We start from the raw sequence: 23478 nt of genomic DNA, 5'->3' as shown, positions 1-23478 counted from the left end.
TGTTGGACTTGAAGTTGGTAGAATGTAAGCCTGGAGCTACCAAGGCCTCAAAAGAGAGACAGCATTTGTGAAAATGAAGCCAATACAGAAAAAAGGACCATTGAGGAAGAGATATGATGGAACTCCTGTTGATCTTATTTAAGCCTCTGGATCCAGTACAGCCTCATCAGTCCCACCTCTTGACTTCACATGGACCAATAAATTTCTTTTGTTTCTTTATTCTTTACCTTCATTCAATTAATTTGAGATGAATTTATGAAAAAACAAAAGATTTTCAACATATTAATCTAGGAGGTCCCATGAGAACAGGAACCAAACCTGTCTTATTCACAGCTGTACTTCCCATTGCCTAGCTCAATGCCTGGCAAGTAGGGCATTAAATAAATGAAATTGTTCTAAGAAAAAACTATGAATAGACCCAGCTTAGCAAAAATGCAATACAAATGTCTTATAATCACTGAGAGAGTAAGACTCCTTTACAAAAATAAAAATACTATTCTAGTCCTAAAATTTTGAAAGATTATTTGCAAACATTACTTTAAGTATAAAGACAATTTGGATTAGATAAGCTATTTAAGAACCTCCACTGTTCATCTTATCTTATGTAAAAAGCCTCTAATTCTAGGATGATTCCTTTTTATTATGAAAGAAAAACTTCTCTTTTTAAATATATTCTCATCTTGGGGCATTTCTGAAATTAAGACAATACTATATTAGCTAGCCACCAAACACTACATGAGTAAAAGTGTGTCCCCAAATCAGCTGATTAGAACTCACAATGCATTCTTTGTCATAGACACAATTCTATAAATAATGTTTTGGTTCCCAGGTTGACTAACAAAAATATATACTTACACCATCACCTAGATCCAAACACTCACTTACAAGAAATACAAAAGACAGAGAAGTATGTCAAACCACACCATGGGGATACAATTAGCAATGTCCACGCTGTGGGGCTGGACAAACAATTTGGTTTCAACAAATAAACCACAGGGGGTAAAATAGAGATGGAAGGGGAATCCACAGACTAAAAGAGACTTAAAAGATATGTCAACCAATAGCAACATGTAAACCATTCTGGATTCTGATTCAAACAAACAAACTTTTAAAAATGTGACATGGTGGAAACAATCGAAAATTTGAACACTTCTTGGATATTTGATAACATTAAGGAATTATTATCATTTTTAATGTATGATAATGGTATTGTGGGTATGTTAAAAAGAGTCCTTATCTTTTAGCTGTATATATTGAAAACTTCACAGCTGAAATGATACCTGAATTTGCTTCAAAATAACTGGGGGAGGGGGAAAGTAGATATGGACATGGATGGGACAGGTTTGATCATGGGTTGATGGCTGTTAGGGCTGGGAGATGAGTACATAGAGATTCATTATACTATTCTTTCTATTTTTGTGTGGCTTAAATTATCCATAATAAGTTTAAAATTTTTTAAATAAGAAAGTAGAGGGACTTCCCTGGCTGGCCAGTGGTTAAGACTCCGCACACTGCAGGGGGCCCAGGTTCAATCCCTGGTCGGGGAAATAAGATCCTGCATGCTACAAGGTGCCGCCAAAATTTAAAAAAAAAAAAGTAGAACAAAGAAAATGTATAAGGTACCTAATTATTATCAATCTGGTGACCATTATCCAGATTGTCTGTGAAAATCTGGAACTTAGTCTAAAGAATACCTGAACAGACACATCCAAGAAATCACAAGATACATGCTTCCAAATTTTTTTTCAAAGATTTTTTTTTTTTGATGTGGATCATTTTTAGCATCTTTATTGAATTTGTTACAATACTGCTTCTGTTTTATGTTTTGGTTTTTTGGCCGCAAGGCATGTGGGATCTTAGCTCCCTGCGCCCAACCAGGGATGGAACCCTCACCCCCCCACAATGGAAGGCGAAATCTTAGCCACTGGACTGCCAGGAAAGTCCCTCAAATTTTTATAGTAATTATAATCATCTGAATTCGGAATACTGAAGATAGAGGCAACTGCTATGGACAGGAGAAAGAAAGGAAGAAGATAGAGTTCCCTTTCCTTTGGGAGAGAGTTTGCCATCAACACATTGTCTTTGGCCACTCCTCCTAACTTTCATCAACTAACTTTTTCCCATTTTAGCTTGTCTTAGGTAATTCTTAAAAGGGGAAAAAATATTTTTTAATCAGGTTAAATAAACTCATACAATTATAAATAAATAAAATAATGTAACCCTGACAGTGATCAGCAGGTTATTACGGCTGCCTTGAGGTCAGCTCCAGCAGTTAAATCTAACTTGTTACAGCTTCCTTCCTTCTTCCTCAACTGAATCCACATATTCCCTCAATGCTTCAAGTTTCACTATCCCTGTTGTCAAACCCAAGTTCATGTGCCGGAGGCACAGTGAGGCCAAACAAACCAAGACATTGAAGTCTGGAGCACAGAAAAGTTTATTGCAAGGTCTAAGCAAGGAGAAAGGGCAGCTCATGCTCAAAAGGCCCAAACTCCCCGACAGTTTTGGGAAGAGCTTTAAAAGGTAAGATTTGGGGTGAGGGCTGCAGGGTATGTGATTTTCTTCTGATTGGTTGGTGGTGAGGTAACAGGGTGATGTTTCTGGAATCTCAACCTTCTTATTCCAACCAGTCTGGGGTCTACATGCTTGTGGTCAAGCATGCAGTCACCATCCTCCAGCTGGGTTGGGGTCTTAGTTTCTGTAGAACAACTCAAAGATATGGGCTTTTGTACCAGGGAGGGCCCCATTGGGTCCTGCTCAGTTTTAATCCCCTCTTTTCTTTGATACTCCTGAACCTTGAGGGGAACAGGTGAGGGACAAGAAAGGGAATAATGTTTTGGATAGAGAGGTTAACCATAAACTTGGCAGAGAAACTCGGGTTTAGGGGGCCTCAATTTCATTCCTGCCTCAACACCATAATTTCAGTACCTGTGGGCACTCATATTCTACGTCAGTGAAAGGTTCTTATTTTATGTCATGAAAAAGTCACTAATGGTATAGTTAAAATATTTCTAGTATGACTGAATCTTTATAAACCTGATTTAAATATAATTAATGAAGATAATTCCATTTTCTGTATTGTAAACTAATGTGAAAAGAAGAAGATTTAATCAACCTGAAACATAATTATACCTGCATGGTCCTTCTTTTAGTTAATGTTACTTGAAAATCTTTCCACTCCCAACGTTGCTCCACCACATGTGCAAAAACAACATGTCCATTTCCACAGGCTCCAGCGATCTGGGTGCCATCAATTGACCATGTGATATTAAATATGCTGCCAGTGTTGGGCTTTTCTAAAGCATATGACCACTGGGGAAGAAAGAACAAGAATAGAATTAATTTATTTCAAAAACATTTTAGAGAAGTTTCAAATTGAGCATATGTTAACATACTAGGATGACTTTTTTTTAAAGAATGTGTCTTTATTCTAGAATTATTTAGAAATATTTTCTTAATAAAATGATAGCATACTGAAATGGAAGATATAGATGTGATTTTTAAAGTATACAGTAGAATACATAATATGATAAAAGAGTATGAAATCACTCAAGAACTGCAAAACACCCACACCATTTTGATTTTCATTTAATTTTAAGCAGTTAATACTAAACAGGTAAATACAAAGATTATGTAGGAAAAAAACAGACATCTTACTATTAATTCATAAGGATCTCTATAGTCCACACATCTAAAAACCTGTTACAATATTTCTATAGTGTCACTAGAAATTGAAACTAAACACACAGTGTAACTAAAACACCTCTAAAACACATATCTTAAACCATGAAAGTACAAGTAAATAGATATTTTTCTTTTTCTCACAGTGCAGTTAAGTATAACCTCTTCTAGAATCTATCTGTTTGAGAAAGCAATCTAGCAATATCAATAAGCATCACCTGGAAAAAGGAGATTCTTATGTGTGTGTGCAAATAAGACAGTAAGAAAAAAAAACTTTTTCAAAGATGGTATTATATGCATTTTCTTTCATTCTTTCAGATGAAACATACATATTTACTAGGAGGATGATTTATTTATTTGACTAAATTTATTTATAGTCTCTTTCCATTCTTTTAACCTTACAGACTACAGTCAAATTAAGTCTTGATTTTTTGTTGTTGTTGCCCTTGGGTGGGCATTTATTTTTGTTCTACATTGGTTTTTTGTTTGTTTGTTTTAATATTCATTATCAGCTATGGGCTCACTGACATAAAATTTGGAGAAAATAGAAAAAATATAGAAAAATTCACTAATCCACACTACTATAAAACAAGACTTTAAATTCCCAATAAAAGTTCACATATCCAATAAAAAGGCTGTATGACTCTTACTACCCACTGACACTTTTTTTCAACTCCTTCCCATCCCCCTTCAAATCTCTAACTATTGCTTAAGTAAAAGGCTCTATGATAACGTTACTATGAAGAAGGTAATGAACAAACTGTAAGCTTTGCTTCATCAGCAGCATAAACATATATACATAAAATTCATATTTTTAAACTATTTACTTTAAAGCATGATTTAAAAATACCCAAAGAACTGAATCACCCAGAAAAATCTTACTCAAATTAAACATACAAATATTTATCTAAGAACTCATGCCTGATACTAAGAAGAGAAAATGAAAAGAAATTTTAGATATTATCATCACCCTATATTCCTCTGACTTCTTTCAGAGTCCACATGAACCATGATACCCAAGTTATATTAAATTCTTACCTTCTAAAAAATTAAATTTCTTCCTCTTTGCAATTACTCTAGTAATAAAAAAAAAAAATACAAGCACAAGCAAATCATCAGAGAAGGAGTCTTGAATAGTTACTAAATTTGAGGGGACAGGGTTATATTTTGTCCAATCAGTAAAGTTAATAATTTTTATTGGCAAATCAGAAAGATTTATCATTTGTCCTTTTTTTGAAAATTTGAGATACAGTTGATTTACGACATTAAATTAGTTGCAGGTGTACAATATAGAGATTCAAAACTTTTTTAGATTATATTCCATTTAAAGTTATTATAAAATACTGGCTACATTCCCTGTGCTTATCATTTGTGCTTTTAAAGAGACTTTCAATGCTCCAAGTCTCTTTTCTTCTCCAAATAAGCCATGGAACACTGGATTTACATTTGCATTTCCAACCACTAGAAAGAAATGAAGCAGCCTCCCTGGATGTAATTTAGTGGTGCTACCAGCAAGAACTCTGAAGATGAATTTTTACCTATCCCTCTCATTTATGCTAATCTCTTTGACCAAACTATCCCTTTGTTTAAGGTAGTGTTACTCAAAATGTGCTCAGGCCAGCACCATCTACATCACTTGTGATCTTGTTAGAAATGCAAATTAATAGGCCCCGCACCATGCTATTGAATCTGACCCTCTAGTGGATGAGTACCAGGAAACTTTTTGTTGTTGTTAGTCTGTTTTTCTTTTTAAATTTTTTTTTATTGAAGTATAGTTGATTTACAATCTTGTGTTAATTTCTGCTGTACAGGAAAGTGATTCAGTTATACATATAAATATTCTTTTTTAAATATTCTTTTCCATTATTGTTTATCATAGGATATTGAATATAGTTCTCTGTGCTATACAGTAGGACCTTGCTGTTTATCCACCCTGTATACAATAGCTTACATCTGCTAACCCCAAACTCTCACTCCATCCCTCCCCCAACCCCCCGCCACCACCACCTTGGCAACCACGAGTCTGTTCTCTATGTCCGTGAGTCTATTTCTGTTTTGTAGATAGGTTCATTTGTATCATACAGTATTTTAGATTCCACATACAAGTGATTTCATATGGTATTTGTCTTTCTCTTTCTGACATACTTCAATTAGTATAATAATCTCTAGTTGCATCCATGTTGCTGCAAATGGCATTATTTAGTTCTTTTTTATGGCTGAGTAGTATTCCATTGCATATATATACACCACATCTTCTTTATCCATTCATCTATCAATGGACATTTAGGTTGTTCAGGAAACTTTTAATGAGCTCTTCAGGAGATTCTTAAGCATCATAAAGTTAGGACACTCGTCCTCAACTCTGTACATTAGAATCATCTGGGAAGCTTTTTTCAAAAAAATTACCAAAAACCAGGAATACAACCAAATAAATCCAGAATTTCTTGGGGTGGGGTCTGGATATGTTCTTAAAAGTTCTCTGGGGGCTTCCCTGGTGGCGCAGTGGTTAAGAATCCAGCTGCCAATGCAGGGGACATGGGTTCGAGCCCTGGTCCGGGAAGATCCCACGTACCATGGAGCAACTAAGCCCGCACGCCACAACTACTGAGCCTGTGCTCTAGAGCCCGTTAGCCACAACTACTGAGCCCACGTGCCTAGAGTCCATGCTCTGCAACAAGAAAAGCCACCTCAATGAGAAGCCCACGCACGGCAAAGAAGAGTAGCTCCGCTTACTGCAACTAGAGAAAGCCCGTGTGCAGCAACGAAGACCCAACGCAGCCAAAAATAAATTAATTAATTAATTTAAAAAAAAAGTTCTCTAGGTGATTTTAATGTAGAACCACTGTTCTAAGAGAAAAGCAAAATCTGTGATTCTCTTTAAGACTATCATTAGCTGCTGACTCACTGTTAATACCAAGCCAATGAATTTGCTAACACTTGAGATTACATGACCCTTGTTTTATCCACTAATCCAGCTTCTCTTTGTTATGTATAAATTTTTCTTACATTCATCAAGCAAATTTTTTTCTTTGAAACTTTTTATTAGAATTTCAAACATAAAGTGTAATAGGAAGAATAACATAAAGCAGTGGTTCTCAAACTTTAATGTGTATTAGAATTACCTAGAGGGATTGTTAAAATAAATGGCTGGGCTCCAGTTTCTCTGATTTAGTAGATCTAGGGTGGGGGCCAAAGTGTTTGCATTCTAACAAGTTCTCAGGTGGTGCTCAAGCTTCTGGTCCAGCAACCACACTTTGAGAATGGCTGGTATAATGAAGCCCCATTACCCAGTTTCCAACAATTATCAACTAATAGGTAATTCTTATCTCATGTGTACTACCACCACGGCCCAGATCATTTTGAGCAGTCCCTCACATCATATCATTTCATCACAAAATATGTCGGCATATATCACTAAAAACACAAAGATTTTTTAACCCAACCTCAATACTATTATTAAACCTAAAAACAATTAACAGTAACTCCTTAATATTATCATAGTATCTAGTCACTGTTCAAATTTTTTCCAATTGTCCTTTTTTGTCTTCAGTTTGTTGGAATTAAGATACAAATAAGGTACAATCATTTTGATTGGTTGCGAAATCTCTTAGATTTCTTTTGATCTATAAGTTCCCCTTACACATGTTCTTTTCCCTTGAAATTTTCTGTGGTTGAGGAAACTGGATCATGTCCTGTTGTTTCCCATAGTCTGGATTTTACCATCTGTATTCTCATGGTGTTAACATGTTAGTCTGTCCCCTTTATTTCCTGTTAATTGATAGTTAGATCTAGAGTCTTGATCAGATTCAGGTTTGATTTTTTTGGCAAGAAAACTTAGTAAGTGATGTTGTGTACTTCCAGCAGGAAGCATTTAATGTCCGAATGTCTTCTTATGCTGTTAGCAAATGATAATCATTGCCTAGGAGGACTAATTCACTTACAGTTGCAAAATGGTAATATTCCAATCCTTCTTTCTTCATTTACTAGCTGTAATAGTGCTACAAAAAGAAACATCTCCTCAACTATTTGGTTACCCTGGGATACAGTTCATATATCAAAGGCAGAATAAATTGATTATTTCCCCTTAATTATTAGTTTTCAAAAATATAAATTTGAATAGTGACAATATTATCAGTAGATAATTGTTAACTGTTAACTGTTTTTAGGTTTAATAATGGTATTGAGGTTAGGTTAAAAAAGAAGTCTTTGTGTCAGTGATATATACTGAAATATTTAGTGATGAAAAGATGTAATGTCAGGGATTTGCTCTAAATGATCTGAGCCATGGAGAAGTAGGTGGTGGTATAGATGAGATACGAATTAGCCATTAGTTAATAATTATTGGGTAATGGGTAAATATTCATTCATTCATTCATTCAGTTGGTTCCCTTGTAACTTCCAAATGTAACCAAGAAATGTTACTGTTTAGTATCAAGAACTCATTAATTTTAACATATTTGATGTGTTTTTATAAATACAGTGCTCCAATTAGCCCAATTTTAGCCAGTGGAATCCCCTTTCAGTTGGTTCTTTGATCTTTTTGACAGAACCCTGTAGTCTTTGATCACTTCCCCGGCTTTGTACAATGAATGACAAAATGTTCCAGTCCCATTTTTATATTTCCTGTCCCACACCTGGCATCAGTCTTTTCTTCAGTGAGTCATGGTGAACTTTATGGAAATACGGAAAATGGTACTGAAAAAAACCCCACAAGTGCTAAGGGTGCTCGCTGTTACTGAGCTGATCATTAAAGCCTTTTCTAGGCCTTTTTAATAGACAGAACTAGGAAATTTTTTCAATAACTCAAACTGATACTTCCATTTCAAATCCAGGAACTGTAGGATTTTTATTTACCCTCTCCAATCTTACCTCAGTATCTGCTTTCACTTAGCCAAAAATCCCAGCTGTTAAGAGCATCAATATAAATACTCAGAATAACAACATCAACACCACAAGCAAATAGTTACAAAAGAGTTAAAAAAATTTTTTTCATTCTTTTGCCTTTAAGCTTATTTCCCTTTTTTTAAAAATGACAACTTTATTGAGATATATTTCACGTTATAAAATTCACCCTTTTAAAGTACAGAATTCAGTAGTTTTTTCAGTGTAGTCAGAGTTGTGCAACCATCACCACTACTATTTTCAGAACATGTTTATCACCACAAAAAGAAACACATGCCCATTAGCAGACACTCCCATTCCCCCCACCCTCACCCCCAAGCTCCTGGTAACCACTAATCTACTTTCATTTTCTATTCTGGCCATTTCATGTAAATGAAATAATACACTATGTGGCCTTTTGTGACTGGCTTCTTTCACTTAGCATAATGCTTTCAAGGTTCATCCATGTTGTAGCATGCATCAGTATGTCATTCTTTTTTATAGTCAAGTAATATAGTATTGTATGGATATACCATATTTTGTTTCTCCATTCATCATTTGATGGGCATTTGAGTTTTTCAACTTTTTTTTACTATTATGAATAATGCTGCTATGAACATCTGTGTATAGGTTACTGTGTGGACATGTTTTCAATTCTCTTGTATACATACCTAGGAGTGGAATTGCTGTGTCTGTGGTAACTCTATGTTTAACATTTTGAGGAACTGCCAAAATGTTTTCCAAAGTCTTAGGATAATTTTCTGTTGAGTCTTTACTGTAAGCACAAGGAACAGACAATCAAATCATTTAAAGTCATTTGGATTAGCTCCTCTCCGGGTAGGTATACAAATGACTGAATACACAATTAGGCTCATTTTTTTCATTTACTTTGGTTTTAGGAATTGCTTTCTAAAAATTTAATTTTGTTTTATAATTATGTAAAGTATTTACAGGGTATCAAAATTTAATTTACCCAAAAAGTATATAAAACAAAGTATAATCAAAGAAGTCCAACCTCTATCCCTTTTCTCTCTCTTATTCTCTCCTTCTCAATATTGATAATTATTTTTTAATTTTATGTTTTATCCTTATATCTTCCTTCATTCTAAGTGTGTATGTGCACAGCTGTGTGTGTGTCTCTGTGTGTGTGTGCATGCACCAGCATTTATCTAAGACATTATCTATTGTAGTACATGGATATACATATCCTTTTATAGCTATTGATAGTATGATCAATATGTTTTTACGTACTCTGTATATCCATACATGTGACTTCCAGATTGCTATAGCTGAAGCTAAAATTCTCCAGTAGACTCCTTGAAAGACTCATGGGAATAACATTCCTTGAGTTCTTGCATGTTTATACCAGTATGCTTATGACCTTTATATTTAAAAACCAGAATAGCTGTAGTATCCTATGTTAAGCATTGTACGGTGACGCTATTAAAATCTGACGGCATTCTGATTTTCCTCCCTTTATGAGTGACTTGTTCTTTTCCTTGGATGCCCACAGGACTTATTTCTTCTTCTTTAAACTCCTACAGTTTTATTAGTGTATATCTGGGTGTTGGCCATCTGGGTCAATTTTCCTAGGTATCTGGTATGCCTTTTCAATATCAATTTCAGATCCCTTAGGTCTGAGAAAATCTTTCTTGAATAGTGGCTTTTAGTATTTTTCTGTTCATTGCCTTGGACTTCTCCTTTAAAGATCCCTATTATATGTACTTCAGATTTTCTCTGCCAATCTTCTGTATCTATCACTTTCTATCAAACTTTATATGTCTTTTGCCATTTCCTTGCTTCCATTTTACATTCTATTTATTTTAAGGCATCATCCACTGTGTTCATTGGCTCTTATATTCCTTCTAGTTTGGTCTTCATTTCTGTAATAATTTTTCCTTTTTTAAATAATTCCCTCCTGAGTTCTGTCACCTCTCCTTAGAAGTCTCCCATTCTCCCGTCACCTGATTTCCTAGTTTTTCTAATTCTGATTTATATGGTTATTTAATAGCTTTTGTCATGGTTTTAAAACATCCTTCAACTTCTTTTGAATTAACTGGTTGCAGTGCTTGTCTGTTTATGGCATGGTTTTGTTGTCTTTGGCAACATTATGTGATTTGACTGTGATCCTGATCTTCTGCTCATTTTTAAGTGAAATGGGTTTTGCTGTACTTTGGGGAGGAAGGGATGTTCCAGAAGGATAGCTCTAGAGCTCTCTCTTCTGTTGTTTTCTCAGTGATTTAAAAAAAAAAAAAAAAAGCCTCCATTTTTTGAGACTAGCATTCTCTGCTTCTTCTCCAATTTTATTTGGATCTATTCTCATCTTTGCTCAATTGTGTCTGTTCTAATCAAACTGGATTTTAATCTCAGCAATTTCTGCAGTACAGGGCTTTGTCCCAAAAGGAAGCTTGATTTGTTAGTTTGACGAGTACATTCGACCCAGACATCTCCAGCACTGTCAGATCCTGTCATGATCCCCTTGCACTTACTCCGAATTGGATTCTACAGAAATTTCTTTCCAGTTTCAGCTGCTGTTCTCAGATTGGTCTGTCTCACTTTCAGGTATTTGTTGGTGATTTGGGAGTTCTTCTTTTCTTGTGGTCTTAGAAACCTGGCTACCTTTGCTCTGCTTCCTCATACACAGATGCTGTTACCATGTATAACTGTTAATGGTACTTCTGGGAAAATCGCTTGTATTTAGGGTTTTGTAGGAATAGAGTACCACCCACTTTTGCTGTAGTTGCTATCTGTAGGTTTTGGTTATAGTCTTTTCCTTTCTCTGTTTTATGAGGAGATTTGAGAGGATTGAGAAACTATGCCACTATACCCAACAACATAGATAAATCTCACAGATACATGGTTGAATGGAAAAAGTCAGACAAAAGTGTAAATACCATATGATTTCATTTATATAAAGGTTAAAACAATCAAAACTGATCTGTGATGACAGAAGTCAGAATAGTAATTACTGTGGAGGGGTAACTGATGGGGGGAGGCACAAAGGAAATTTCTGGGTTGTTGATAATGTTCTATATCAATATGGGTGATGGTTTCTTCGGTACTTGTATATATAAATAATACTGAGCTGTACACATAAGATACTGTATATGTTTTATCTCAAAAAAAAATGCTGCCTCTGCCATTATCATTCCCCCAACCGATTTTATTGAAATTATACTTTTTTTGTTTTGTTTTGTTTTGTTTTGTTTTTTGCGGTACGCGGGCCTCTCACTGCTGTGGCCTCTGCCGTTGCGGAGCACAGGCTCCGGACGCGCAGGCTCAGCTACCATGGCTCACGGGTCCAGCCGCTCTGCGGCATGTGGAATCTTCCCGGACCGGGGCACGAACTCGTGTCCCCTGCATCGGCAGGTGGACTCTCAACCATTGCGCCACCAGGGAAGCCCCTGAAATTATACTTTGTTTTCATATTTTGAGACATAATATTGATCTAAAATAAGTAAATGTCAATACTAAAAAATAAAAGGATATATAAAAAATATATATATTTATAGTAATCATAATCATGTAAAGATGTCTGCTCAATGACTTGTAAGGCACACAGAAAATGAAAATATTTGATTTTTTTGTATGTTATGGTTATGGGCATTATTTTTTCTATTTTTTGTTATCATTATCTTTGTTATAGTTTTTTGCCATAAATTTCTTCAATATATAAGCTGTCTTGTGTATTTAATTAAACTATTTAATACTAATTACTATTTGTGCTTTCACAATACTGGTAAGGTTTTCTATTTTTTTCCATAATTCCAAGCAATAAGTTGTAGCTAACACGGTTTTCTTAGAATACAGAATATGAAAAAGTATACATAAATTACTTTTGACTTGGATAAGTGAAAATAATTTATAAAAAAATAACAATATGTACCAAAATCAGAAAAAAGCAAATTCATATTTGTGCTTCTTGGTGGAAAAAAACAACAACACATGTTTTGTTGTTCATTTAAAAAAAGGTTTTTTAATGTTTTTAAGTTACTCCACCAGAGAGGAAGTTTACTTTAACCAATTTAGCCTCATCCGAAATAAGTACAGACATATCTGAAAATTTACCATTATTCTATTCTTTATTCATTCTTCCACAATTATAACCTTTGCCATTAAATAAGTATGATATTACATTATCTGTTTACATATCAGTACTCTCAAAAGAGGTGAGCTACTCCTCGAGTACAGGTATGGATATTATTCCTTGAATAGTCAGAGTATCACACAGAACTTAACACACACAAATATTTGTTGAATGGATGAATGAATGTGCCTGTGTCTTTAAGCAAGCCTTCCTTCCCAGAGCTTAACCATGACTTCAACCAAACACGACTTTTAAAATTTAAACAAATCCAAGGAGCAAATTAAAAGCCAAAGATTTACAAATTTTAAACTAGCCATCTCAAAAACATCAACGAAACTGACTAAATGGATCAATTCTAGTAAAACTAGTCAAAATGCTCCAATGGAAGTCATTAAGTTACATCAGTTGAGTTAAAGTAAGTCATTAAAAACCAAAACAATATATTTTGTCTGTACAATGATGCATTAAAACGCAACATTTGGACTTCCCTGGTAGCACAGTGGTTAAGAATCCACCTGTCAATGCAGAGGACACAGGTTCGAGCCCTGGTCTGGGAAGATCCCACATGCCGTGGAACAACTAAGCCCGTGTGCCACAACTACTGAGACCATGAGCCACAACTACTGAAGCCTGTGTGCCTAGAGCCTGTGCTCTGAAACAAGAGAGGCCACCACAATGAGAAGCCTGCGCACCGCAACTAGAGAAAGCCCGCGCGCAGCAACAAAGACCCAACACAGCCAAAATAAATAAATTAATTAATTAATTTTTTTTAAATGCAACATTTATGGAACATCTATATGTTAACTGTTTTTTTAAAAATAAATTTATTTTATTTTGGGCTGCAGTGGGTCTTCGTTGCTGTGCACGGGCTTTCTCTAGTTGAGGCGAGCGGGGGCTACTCTTCATTGTGGTGCGCGGGCTTCTCATTGCAGTGGCTTCTCTTGTCGCGGAGCACAGGCTCTAGGCGCATGGTCTTCAGTAGTTGTGGCATGAGGGCTCTGTAGTTGTGGCTCGCAGGCTCTAGAGCACAGGCTCAGTAGTTGTGGCACACGGGCTTAGTTGCTCTGCGGCATGTGGGATCTTCCCAGACCAGGGCTAGAACCCGTGTCCCCTGCATTGTCATGCGATTCTTAACCACTGCACCACCAAGGAAGCCCTTAAGTGTTGATTTAAAAAAGATTAAAAGTAAATTCTGTAATAGAACTCTGATGTTGTACTGCTTGCTAAGTTTCTCAATTCTGGACAACAGGGTCTTATTACTGTAAAGCCAGCCCACTTCCCTCACTTCATGTTTATATTTTATGGCTTTATGGTTTCTATCAAAGTTGGTTTTATAGCAAATCTGAAAATACAATTCTAATTTTCATTATAAAGACAGAAATTTATTCATGTAGAAAGAAAAACTCTCAGAGAATTAAACTGAAAATTTTTGGCAAATATGCCTAAGGAGGCTTTGAAACACAAATGGCAACCTCCTCCATTTTCTAGGACCTGGCCCTCCCCAGCAATCCCTATGGTTACTGCATTAGAGTCCTGATGGCCATGTTTATACAACATACCCCAACCTGACTGACCAGGCATGAGTTCTTAACCAAGGTTGGGCCAGTGACCCCTTCCCTGAGGGTATTTAAAACTAGGACTAAGATTCTTATCTCAGTCTGGCTACTCTCCTGAGTAGAAATGTATACTTGAGAACTGTTGACATTTGTCACTTTCCAGCAGGTAAACTGGGGAGGGTTGGGGAGGGGTCAGTTTGCTGGGAAAGGAAAAAGAGGAGGGATATGCAGAGAGAAAAGCAGAGGCAAAAGGCACAAAGGAACCACTTTGTGTGTTTTCTTAGCATTCCAGTTTCTGATTCCTGAGGCCTAGTTACATCCTTGCTCTGGCTTCTAGAAGATAACCCTGTAATTTTAGAGCAAATTGCTCTTTTTTGCTTAATGGTTTCTGTTACTTGCACCCAACTATACTAAAATGTAGGATAAGTCTGAAGTTCTAGGATCAGCCACACTTCTCTAGCACTACCTCAGTTTTTCCCACTTCTGGCACATCATGTAGAGTACTACTTCCTCCTCTACAAACCTCATATTAAAAAACAAAGAAGCACCACACTAATACTACTCAGGAAAGGAAGCAAGCAATATGTCCAGTGCCCATGGAAAAGGCGTCACAGAACTGTGGAGTTGAAAGGAGAGAGGCGATCACTTAGCCCAGATTATCTATTTTATAGATGAAGAAGCTGAAGGTCCAGAAGAAGCCTTTAACTTTGTAAATTCACCACTGGAGCCTTGACTCCAGGGCTCTACAAACATATCAATACTATTCCTACGTTAAAATAAAATAAAATAAGCAATCATACTGGACAGCACAATGCAGAGAACAATTGAGAATTCATCTTCAAATTGTTGACGTATTAAAGGATATTACATCTCTTTGAGGGAGGATACCATTTTTTTCCTCTGTATTCTGTCAAATTTCTCAGGATACCATTTTTTTCCTCTGTATTCTGTCAAATTCCCAGGAGGGACATGAGAGCTATTTAAACTAAAAAACATAACTTGATTATAACAACTTTTAAAAGTACCTCCTAAATGTCAACTTCACTCTTCTCTACTACTTCTATATAAATACACTAGAGTAAAAGGATCCTCAAAAGCATATCTTTAGCCAAGTTGGATTAATTCAATTCATAAAATTGTGCATTCACAAATTAAGTTTAGGAGGAAAAGAAAATAGACGCAAAGTTTCTTATTTTTCTTTAAGGTACACTAACGATTTTTAAGATCAATATTCTCTCTAATATACCAGGAATTAGCAAATTGCAGGCTGTCTTAAATTACGTGTTGACATACATAATTGACAATGAAAAGTGACATATAGCAGTATGACCAGTTACTGCAGATGATGAATCATTGTAATTATTTTAACTGAATGGGAGAATGAATGGAGGGAAGACTTTATTATAATGACTAACTGATATTCAAGAACAGAGAAAATGAAAAAAGTTCTCTCTTACATAAGCAATAGCACCACCTGCTGATAAATAAAAGCAAAGACGTCAGTTAATTTAAAATCTGGCCAAAGGTACTTTATATATTCAGATCTTTTCCCTTGAATTCTGTTCCACTTAACGTAATATAATGCAATTCATTAATATATTCTGTGTATTTATTTATAATAACTATGTTAATTTTAAAGTTTTTACCTTACATATTTGAATCATGCATTTAAAAAAAATCAAAGGTAAAAATAAAATGTATTATGGAATCCAGGGGAAAATTTTAGTTTTTGTCTGATATTCCCTGACCACTTCTCCTAGAATAATGCCATCTCCCATACCTACCTTTATTTTTTTATAGCATTTATTACCACTTAACATATCATGTATTCATTCTGTTTGTTTATAGTCTTTTGTCTGCTGGAATAAAAACGCTCAAGAGCAGGGAATTTATTTTTGTTTACTGCTGTTTCTTTTTTTTTTCTTTTTATTATTATTTTTCTTTTTATTATTTATTTTTGGCTGCGTTGGGTCTTCGTTGCTGTGCACGGGCTTTCTCTAGTTGCAGTGAGCGGGAGCTACTCTTTGTTGCAGTGCGCAGGCTTCTCATTGAGGTGGCTTCTCTTGTTACAGAGCACAGGCTCTAGGCACATGGGCTTCAGTAGTTGTGGCACGTGGGCTTCAGTAGTTGTGGCTCTCAGGCTCTAGAGCACAGGCTCAGTAGTTGTGACGCATGGGCTTAGTTGCTCCAAGGCATGTAGGATCTTCCTGGACCAGGGCTCGAACCCGTGTCCCCTGCATTGGCAGGTGGATTCTTAACCACTGAGCCACCAGGGAAGTCCTCTTTTTATTATCATTATTATTATTTTTTTTGGCTGCATCGGGCCTTAGTTGTGGCACGTGGGATCCTTCACTGAGGCACACGGGCTTCTCTCTAGTTGTGGTGTGTGGGTTTTCTCTCTCTAGTTGTGGTACGCAGGCTCTAGGGCACGTCGGTTCTGTAGTTTGTGGCACTCTGCCCTCGGGCTCTCTCACTGAGGCACCCAAGCTCAGTAGTTGTGGCACGTGGGCTTAGTTGCCCCATGGCATGTGGGATCTTAGTTCCCCGACCAGGGATCAAACACGCGTCCCCTGCATTGGAACGCAGATTCTTTACCACTGGACCCAAATGGGACTACCAGGGAAGTCCCATTTACTGTTGCTTCTTTAACACCTAGGGCAAGTGCCTGGCACATAACAGACTCTCAATAAACATTTGCAAAGAAATTAATATGAAAATAAATGAACAAATGAATATGCAGTGCATTTTTAAGCTTCCTTGAAAGTATAATAGCTGTGTCAGAGACTTCAAGGATCTTGATAGACCTTGCCAAATTATGCTTGAGAAAAGCTGTACTTCAACACTTTATGAAGAGGCCCATTTTCCCATTTTCTGATGAGTGGGAAATGGCGTTAGAAAAAATGAACCCATTACTGAAGAAACTGAATATACTTGGGGGTTCTGGAGGCATTTACCATACACCTCTTTTATCCTTTGTTCATTTTTTTTTCAGTTAAAGATTTTCTATGTGGTTCTTTTTTATAATTTCTATAAGACCACTAATTTAAAGTCTTTGTATAGTAAGTCCAATGATGGGCTCTGGAGGGAGTTTCTATTTCTTTTTTTCCTATGAATGGACCATACTTTGTATACTTGTAATTTTTTGTTAAAACGTGGACGTTTTGAATATTATTATGTGGTAAACTCTGGAAATCAAATTATTCCCCCCTCACCAGGGCTTGATGTTGTTGCTTTTTGAGGGATACAGTCATCTGTTTATTTAGTGACTTTTCCAAATTATTTTTGCAAAGACTGTATTCCTTTCATGGATGGTCACTGAAGTCTTCATTCTGTTATCTCAGTGGTCAGCTAGCAACCTGACAGAGCCAAAAACAAAGAAAAAAATACTCCCCCACTCTGCCAATGGGCTCTGAGCTGGGGCACTCCTTCAACACTGAGCCAGGCCACCTATAATTCGGCCTTAGCCTTCACCTCCTGCCTGTGCAGAGCCCAAAGACCTGCCAGTAATACTCCTCTAAAGTCTTTACTGTGTGTCTGGCCCTGAGCATGTGTGTTGCACACTGAATTCCTCAGTATATGCGACAGCTCTCCAAAGCCGTTATTTTTCCATACATCTTCCTCCTCAGTCTCTTCCTTCCCAGGCTTTTTTGGTCTACCTGCAGCTTGCCCCATTCACCATCCCTTGCCCCAAGTGGCTGTGGGTAGTATGCCTTTACATGCTTTCAACAGATGCCACCTGGGAAGCTACTCCAGCTCTGAGAGATTTCCAAGGAAGGCAAAACAAAGACAAGCCTCTGTGCAGGTGTCTCAGGAGAACCAAAAAGCATAACTACAGTTTTCTGAGAACATGGTCCATATTGTTCTCCTGGCACCAACAAGCTACACCAGAACTCAGGCTGCCATTCCCGTGGCCACTGCCAAGCTGGGAATGAGGGATGGTAGGCAGGTAAGCAAAAAACGCCACAATGCTTTCTTACCAAAATTTAGCACCCTCTTTCTTTCTTCATTAAGCATTTCCCTGGTTGCTACAAAGTGTTTTTTTTTTTTTTGCGGTACGCGGGCCTCTCACTGTTGTGGCCTCTCCCGTTGCGGAGCACAGGCTCCGGACATGCAGGCTCAGCGGCCATGGCTCACGGGCCCAGCCGCTCCGCAGCATGTGGGATCTTCCCGGACCAGGGCACGAACCCGTGTCCCCTGCATCAGCAGGCGAACTCTCAACCACTGCGCCACCAGGGAAGCCCTGCTACAAAGTTTTGAATTAGATTCCAGAGCTCTGAAAAAGTTGATTCTGATATTTTTTTTTTTTTGGCCAGTTAATGGTTGCTTGAGTGGAGGGACCAATTCTTGGAGCTCCCTACTCTACCATTTTCTGCAACATCACTTCTTTTTATTTTTATTGAAGAATTTTTTAAAGACCTTTACTGCATCTGTACCATTGATACACAGTCATTAAAAAAGGTTCACACTACACAAAATCATATAAAGAAGCAAAAGATCACCCAAATATAGTATTGGGTGTACCTTTAGCCACAATAGTTAGTAGTTAGAGGTAGTTAGAGTTATGGGTATACAATTTTATACAAGTGAGATCACAGAATAAAACCTGGTCTTTTTACTAAATAACTTACCATAGATAGCTTTCCAGGTTATTAAACATAATCCCTCTTCCCCACTTTTAATGACTTGAGGGTATTCCATTTTAGGTATATAGAATATTAACCTAATCAGCCTCCCACTTGCGGACACTTTATTTCTGATTTTTACCATTATAATACTGCGATGAAATTGTTATGCATACATCTTTGTGTACTTGTCCAATGATCTTTAGAGTAAATTCCTAGAAATGAGGGGAAAAAAAGGTTGAAGAAATAAGAATAGAGCCTTGTTGACCTGTGGGACAACATCAAAGGTCTAAAAAATTTGTAATTGGACTTCCAGCAGGGAAGGGAATGGGGCAGAAAAACTTTGAAAAAATAATGGCCAAAATTTCCCCCAGTTTGGTGAAATCATAACTTTACATATTCAAGAAGTATAAAGAATCCCAAACAAGACAAATACAAAGAAAGTCATATACTATCAAACTATTGAAAACCAAAGACAAAGAGAAAATCTTCAAAGCAGCCAGAGGTAAAGGCCACTTTACACTCAGGAGAGCAATGATACCAACAGTCACTTATTTCTCATCAAAAACAATAAAGACCAAAAGAGAGTACAGCAATATCTTTAAAGTGCTGAAAGAAAGGAAAAACAACTCTGTCAACCCAGAATTGTAAATCCAGCAAAGAGGAAAATAAAAAACATTTTCAAATATACAAAAAGAAAGAAAATTCATCACCAGCAGTTATACACTATGAGATATGCCTAAAAGAAGATTTATAGGTTGAAGGAAAATTGTATCAGATGGAAATTAGTATCTTTAGGAAGAAATGAGAGCATTAGAAATGCTAAACATTTCTTTCTTTCTTAATTTCTTTAAAGTGAATATGACTTTTAACAGCAAAAACTGTATCATATTGTGATAGATGTAATATAATTATAGCATAAAGGAAAGGTGGGTAAATGGAATACCATGGATGCAAGGTTCGTATATTTTACATGAAATGGTATTATATTAACTCTAAGTAGTATGTGAGACAAAACAAGCACCAAGTAATGCTCATTCTCTGGTCAAGGAGCCAGGTAGAGGGGTTGCAATGCAGGACGGAACCCTTTGGACATAACTACCCTTCTCCAAACACACACCATGAAAGAAACCATGGCACTCTCCCCACCAGGCACTGTGTCCTGTGGAAACAGTGGGATGGAGCCCTGGGGAACATTCCCGCTCTGCACTCAAGTGAGCAGAGGTAGCACCTTTCCGCCTCCCCACGTGGTGCTGTAGAGACAGAGCCCCTCAGGCCATTCCAGCCCTGCAATGCCAAAGCAGTGGCCCTCTCCAGTGAGCACTGTGAAGGCTGCCCAGTGGGACCCCCATCTACCATGCCTGATTTGCACTAATGACAGCAAAGAGGCAGCACCCAACCCCCTTGCTACAAGAGTTGGGGTAGGATTATGGAGAGGAGGGAACTGGAGAACGGTATTCTTTAAGTCTATGTATAAAGCCCTTGGAACACCATCAAGCAGCCTATTCATGCAGCTGACTTGAATCAACACAGTAAAACCATGACAACTAACTGGACTATGGAATACCACCTAAAATGGCTTTGAAAATGAAATTGATATTTGAACAACAATCCACAAAAGTGAGCCAGGATGTGAGTTCTGAACCAATACAGGTAACTTGCCTACTTAAATAGAAGATGTAAATGGGAACAGGAGTTTTGTATCAGCCTAGTGAGGGTCTTTTTAGAAAATTCCAATTTTATGATGAAAGTTAATGGGAATATTAGATTTACTATATAACAACTGAGTTGGAGTAATGTACCTATACAAAAATATAAAAATTTCTGCTTTTTCAAATATTCTTCTCATCAGTCCATTTACATACATGCATAGTAAGGAATATATTCAAACCAAAACCTCTTAGTTACAGCCTCCAAGCATTTGAGGTTTTTTCTCCCACTAGAAATATTTCTTGAAAAACATTAAAAGAAAATATTTACAAAAACCACATTTTTTTAGGCTTATTATTTCACAGATAACCTGAAAGTTTACACCAACATCATTCTTTAAGCCTTATATTAAAAAATTACTGTCCAATTTCTGTCAAGGAAGCCTAGATAAGAATTTTTAAAATGTTGATTAAGAACACTGCACTTAACTAAAAATCTGTGAAGAGCTCTCAAAACAGAGCTCTCAAGATAGAAATCTGATAAATTTGTAGCAAATCCTTCCTCAGGACCAGATTTTTATAATATCTAATATTGAAATTATTCCACAGAATCTGGCCCTGGATAAATGATTACTACTATTAATTATACAACTTTAAGTTGCAGATTTTGAGGAAAAAAAAAGAAGCAAGGAGCTACATTTAAGTGTGACATTTCTAGGTTGAAGAAAACACGTACTTACTTCTTAAAAGAAGCCTTAATAAGTTTTTTTCAACAGATAAACAACTGTGTTAGAAAAGTATGCAGCACCAGCTGACTTAAATTTTTGGCTCTAACTTGACACCACTTACTCAGTAAGTAGAAAAGGTGAAGAATCTCAATAAGCATTGCCCTTCTTACCTTTCACCATACGAACTTGCCTTGACCCTCCAAATAGATTAGTTCTCATTACGAGGAACAGCCTGTACCTCCTTGTAAAATTTATTACAACTGTAATTAAATAACTGAGTGGGTAATTAATTATTTAATACCTGTCTTAGCAACAAGAAAGTAAACTCCACAAGGGGAATGTCTGCTTGGCATTTTTTAAAAAGATGTGCAGGAAGTAATTATGCAGTAGGTAATTTGGTTTTGACTCAAAATGCTTATAGCATTTATATCTTAGTGAACAGAATTACTTCCCAATAAAGATGTATATATTCTATATCACCTTAAAAACAATTTTCCATGTTTTAATTATATATACATATAAATTAAATAGCTTCAAAACTCAACATTTGTTTAAAAAGGAAAGAAAACTGAATTACATGATTAGAGAATCCAATGAATTTTGCAAGCAAAATAAAATTAAAGGATAAATCTAGTTTTTTCCCTCTTCAAAAATTATACAAAGCATATTTTTTATTTGAAAACTTTAGAAATTGCAGTTATGGAAAAAAATCACCTATCACTTCAAACTCCAGGGATAACCATTGTTAAAATGTGTTATATTGTCAGACTGTTTTTCTATTCATATATAGACACATATCTTTACACAAATAGGACCATCCTATAGATAAAATTTGTAACTTTTTTCTGACAGTATATCTTAAAAATCTTTTCATGGCATTATGAAAGCAGATTATCACTTTTAATAACTATATAACAGGGCTTCCCTGGTGGCGCAGTGGTTGAGAGTCCGCCTGCCGATGAAGGGGGGCACGGGTTCGTGCCCCGGTCCGGGAAGATCCCACATGCCACGGAGCGGCTGGGCCTGTGAGCCATGGCCGCTGAGCCTGCGCGTCTGGAGCCTGTGCTCCGCAACGGGAGAGGCCATAACAGTGAGAGGCCCACGTACCGCAAAAAAAAAAAAAATATATATATATATATATCTCAAAGCTGATTCATGTAGAGCTTTTCTGGGTGGAGGAGTACCAGGGGCTCAACCTCCTCACCTCTTTTCTACCCCACAGTAACCCCTAAGGGGGCTCCACATAAAATAACTACATTTTAAAATAGTAAAATCTAGACTCTTTTAGATGGCAAACACAGATCTGGTCTGAGAACCTTTTCTGTATTATCTCCTGGTACCATCCCATGCAAAATCTTATTGACATTGCACAAAAAGCACCATACTTTGATGCACAAGAGGTTCCTTCTGCCTACAACTTTCTTCTCCCACCATGTCTCCTTGAAGAACTACTAATTCTTCAAGCCTCAGCTCTCAGTCAGTGTCCCACAGGCAGAGTTAGGCTCTGCCACTCCTCTATTGTGCTTGCACACAGCAACCTCATGTATAGCATTTACACAGTCTTATAGTCTGATTCTCCACTAGACTGTCAACAACTTGAGTGAAAATCTTTACATCTTCCCATCCCCAGTTTCCAAAATACTCTCTGATGACTAGTATATATATGATATCTATTGAATAAAAGAAAATATATTTAAAATGTCAATCACAAGTCCTAAAAAATTATTACAATATATTCAGTCTATTCAGTTGAACAAGGTAGGAACAAAATTCTTTTAGAAAATTTACTTTTCCTGAATAGTTAACATTCTAAAAATAGGTTTGGTGTTTAATTAAGTAAATCTTTAATTCAGTTATTCGATCAATTCAATGCCCCAAGATTTTTAAATCTTTAAATATTTTCATCAAAATGGCAAACTTAAATTATTATGCTTAAATGGACTTATTAGTGAATTACTGAGTATCTACTGCATTGTACAGATAATAGAGAATCATTAAGCTATAGGACCTTATAAACTATCTACGGAGTCAAAAACAATATACATAAAACTAAAATGGATGATGTAAGAGTATATAATACACTGTGAAAATGAGAATATATATTCTATAGGCTGAGAATCATTGATAGAAAATCAGATGAAAATGAGATGGTCTAACTTAACATCCTTATGTTAAAACTAAGAAAAGAGATCTAGGTGAGAGGAAGTTAGAAAAATAGATAAATAAACTTTATCTATGGAAGGTATCATGAAAAGAAGTCAAATATGAAGTGAG

The 23478-nt window shown here is 36.4% G+C and overlaps 1 protein-coding gene across 8 annotated transcripts in view; it reads right to left on the bottom strand.

Moving 5' to 3' along the window:
* IFT80 (intraflagellar transport 80) overlaps positions 1-23478 on the bottom strand; it is a 107814-nt gene that overhangs the window by 42077 nt on the left and 42259 nt on the right. For all 8 annotated transcript variants that reach the window (XM_027112969.1, XM_027113013.1, XM_027112975.1 and 5 more), the window contains one exon: positions 3133-3312. In XM_027112969.1, coding sequence (XP_026968770.1) covers positions 3133-3312 — 180 coding nt within the window. The remainder of the gene's footprint in view (positions 1-3132; positions 3313-23478) is intronic.

The sequence above is a fragment of the Aethalodelphis obliquidens genome, unplaced genomic scaffold, assembly GCF_003676395.1.
Source record: "Aethalodelphis obliquidens isolate GAN/ISIS:26980383/991018 unplaced genomic scaffold, ASM367639v1 scaffold1, whole genome shotgun sequence".
Lineage (NCBI taxonomy): Eukaryota > Metazoa > Chordata > Mammalia > Artiodactyla > Delphinidae > Aethalodelphis > Aethalodelphis obliquidens.
Note: the sequence above shows the minus strand (reverse complement) of the source record. Positions and strands in the feature narration are given on the sequence as shown.